Genomic DNA, 2,768 nt, shown 5'->3' on the forward strand with positions numbered 1-2,768 from the left:
TCTTTGGGCCCCTCGACATACTTAATTCCCTGCTTAGGTTCAGATCTGCTCTTTCTGGGACCACGTAGAGTATTAATATGACAGGTCGACGGGCAGGACATAACGAATTTCCGTAAGGTACTCACGGCCGAAGCACCTGTTGACTCGTACGTTGAGGATCCTGTTATATCTCAAACCATGCAACGACAGTTCGAAGGCTGGTCCTACAATCGCCCCGTTGCCGGCCTCGGCGATGCTGGAGGGAGCGTAAAGGACCCCTCTTTTGGAAGTATCCCTGAATAATCTTTTCCACACTTTCAACCCCGATGTTGACCTGATGAAAGAAAAGGAGATCTTCAACACTGTTTTTCCTTTAACACCCGTCTACGAATCTCTTATGATTTTCCCTTGACTGGATTGTTTACACTTGTTCCTTGTTTCTTTCTACTCGCCCTTGTTCTTATCTGATTTACTTCGACTTTTCCTTTGCAGTGTTCATTCGTCAAACTCTTTCCTTCATTGGGATATTTCGGAGAACAACATAATCATCACCGATCCAGATAAGGCGGATGGTCACTCGGGCATGCTGATCGATCTGGATCTTGCCAAAGAAGTCGGAAGCGGGCGAAGCGGCGCGCGGCACCAGACTGGCACGATGGAGTTCATGGCGATCGAGGTGCTACTTAATATCGACCATACCTATCGGCATGATCTTGAGTCGTTTTTCTACGTGCTTATCTGGCAGTTCGCCCGTAATGGCTGGGGGAAGGATAAGTATTCTAAAGATAGTAAACTTCGTGCCTGGTATGCTGGTAACTATGAGGACATTGCAAACGCCAAGCTTGGCCATATGAGCAAAGCTGAAAACATGGGATTTGGATTCATTTTGAGGGAGTTCCCTCCAAAATTTCGTGGCGTTTTACCACTTAGTCGGGTACTACGAGACATTTTCTTTCCTTACAATGACAAAGGCCTTATTGTTGGCACTCCCCAAGACCCAAGCCGCTTATACGACCCAATTATCAAGGCCTACGATGACGCGATCACCCAGTTTGAACTAGGAAACCTCACGCATGATAAATTTATTTAGTGTACTCAGTTAAAGCAAGGTCCTACCGATTTGTTGCTGCATTCACGCTGTCTAAGGAAGGATTTTGCCTTATACATAATATCAACAAGCTAGGAAACCTTTAGTGACTTGATAAAGACTTTTCGATGGCTCACCTAGATTTCATCCTTGATAATTGTATATTGAAAATCCGCCCTTACAGTTTCTCCAACCAGGGCCCTAATCAACCATGAAAAGTAGGATCACGTGCCACGCCCAGAGGTGGCATTTGCTTGTCACTCCATATATCCCAGGCCTGCGCAAACCCTCTTTGAGCAGAACACAAGCGCGATAGATCAACTTTCATGGTGACCATGAGGAGGCAACCAAAGACCATCAACAGCATAGAACCTATCGTCAAGAACACAATATCTTCCATCAACAACACGTCGATGCGCTGAAATCCCACCCTCCAGTATGTGATCTTGTCTCTGAAGAATTGTTGTATTTAGACTGCTTCAGTTGCAGATGTACTGGTGTGGGATAGTCCGGAAAGGGGTTTAACATTTGACTAGTGACTGAATCGGGTCACCAGTGCTCTGCTAGAATTTTTGTACTTGATGTAATCCAAAATGACTATCATATACATAGCGTTCAGTGTTGGCTGGGCAGATTCTAATCACTCGACAATACAATCTGGATAAATGCATGGCCTCACATGCCAGATCCTCTAACCTCAAGTTAGTCAGATATACCAGCAAGACAAGCATACAAGACAAGACAACAATGAAACAAAAGTAATTCACTGACTCCCATTCAACCGAACCTATATTTAGCACTTCTGCGGCTTTTTCTGATGTGATGATCTCCTAGCCTCTGAAAAAGGGGACTGTGCTCACTTTCTTGCCTGAGAGGCTCTTCTTGCAGGCCCGACGTCCAACCTCTTCTTGTATCACTTAAGCTGATTCGGATGGACTTTCACAATGTCATCCTCCGACTGCCATATGGGTGCCCACAGGAGAAATTCAAGATGCCCTTCCCTAGCCTCACAATGTAGCAGGATATGGGGGCCGCTTGTGTCTGGCTCAAGGTGGGGTGCGAAAGAGTCGCCGACTCTCGCATGGGTTTCCTTCGAGGGTCCGTCCTCGGAGATGTTATCTGGCAGTGCACCGGAAATGGACCGTGGCGGCGATGGTTCAACATTCTCCTTGCCGCTGCCAACGCAGTCGAGGCCTCCTGTATTCATTAATATATGCCCTCTGCAGCCCACAGTATCAGGGAAACTCACGTTCGCATGCATTGGCCGCCTTTGGCTCTGGCTCTGGCTCTGGCTCTGGTTCTGGCTGGGTGGGTTCTGCAGGGCGTGACCCCGACTGTGGCTGCGTCTGCGACTCCCCTTCCAAGTCCTGAATTGACGTTGCCTCGCTGTTCCTTCCATCATCAGTTTCACTATCGCACTCACGCTCGGTGTCGCCTCCGAGGTGTGATGCTTCTCGATCTTCACTGAGAGGTTCCGTGTCATGTTTTTCATCCGTTCTATCATCCAGATCAATCGGGTTGTCCGGTGATGATCCAGGTTCATCATCAGCTGAGTGAGAAAGGCGCGGGCGGACAAATTGTGACAGAAGTTGGTCCATGGTCGGGGGACTTGATCTAGGCGACCTCTGGGGATCATAGAAGCTCGCTGCCAAGGATTCTTGTTCAAATACTGATCAGATTTTGGACCGACAACTCAGGGCCC

At 47.9% G+C, this 2,768-nt stretch overlaps 1 protein-coding gene across 1 annotated transcript; it reads left to right on the top strand.

Annotated features, from left to right (window-relative positions):
- Positions 1-177: 177 nt before the first annotated feature.
- Positions 178-1,069, top strand: HCAG_09222 (predicted protein; the record flags this gene model as incomplete). Its single annotated transcript, XM_001535795.1, has 2 exons — positions 178-268; positions 540-1,069. 2 exons carry the CDS (start codon positions 178-180, stop codon positions 1,067-1,069), a joined length of 621 nt encoding a protein of 206 aa, XP_001535845.1.
- Between the last annotated feature and the right edge of the window lie 1,699 nt (positions 1,070-2,768).

The sequence above is a fragment of the Histoplasma capsulatum genome, genomic scaffold, assembly GCF_000149585.1.
Source record: "Histoplasma capsulatum NAm1 scaffold_82 genomic scaffold, whole genome shotgun sequence".
Classification (NCBI taxonomy): domain Eukaryota; kingdom Fungi; phylum Ascomycota; class Eurotiomycetes; order Onygenales; family Ajellomycetaceae; genus Histoplasma; species Histoplasma mississippiense.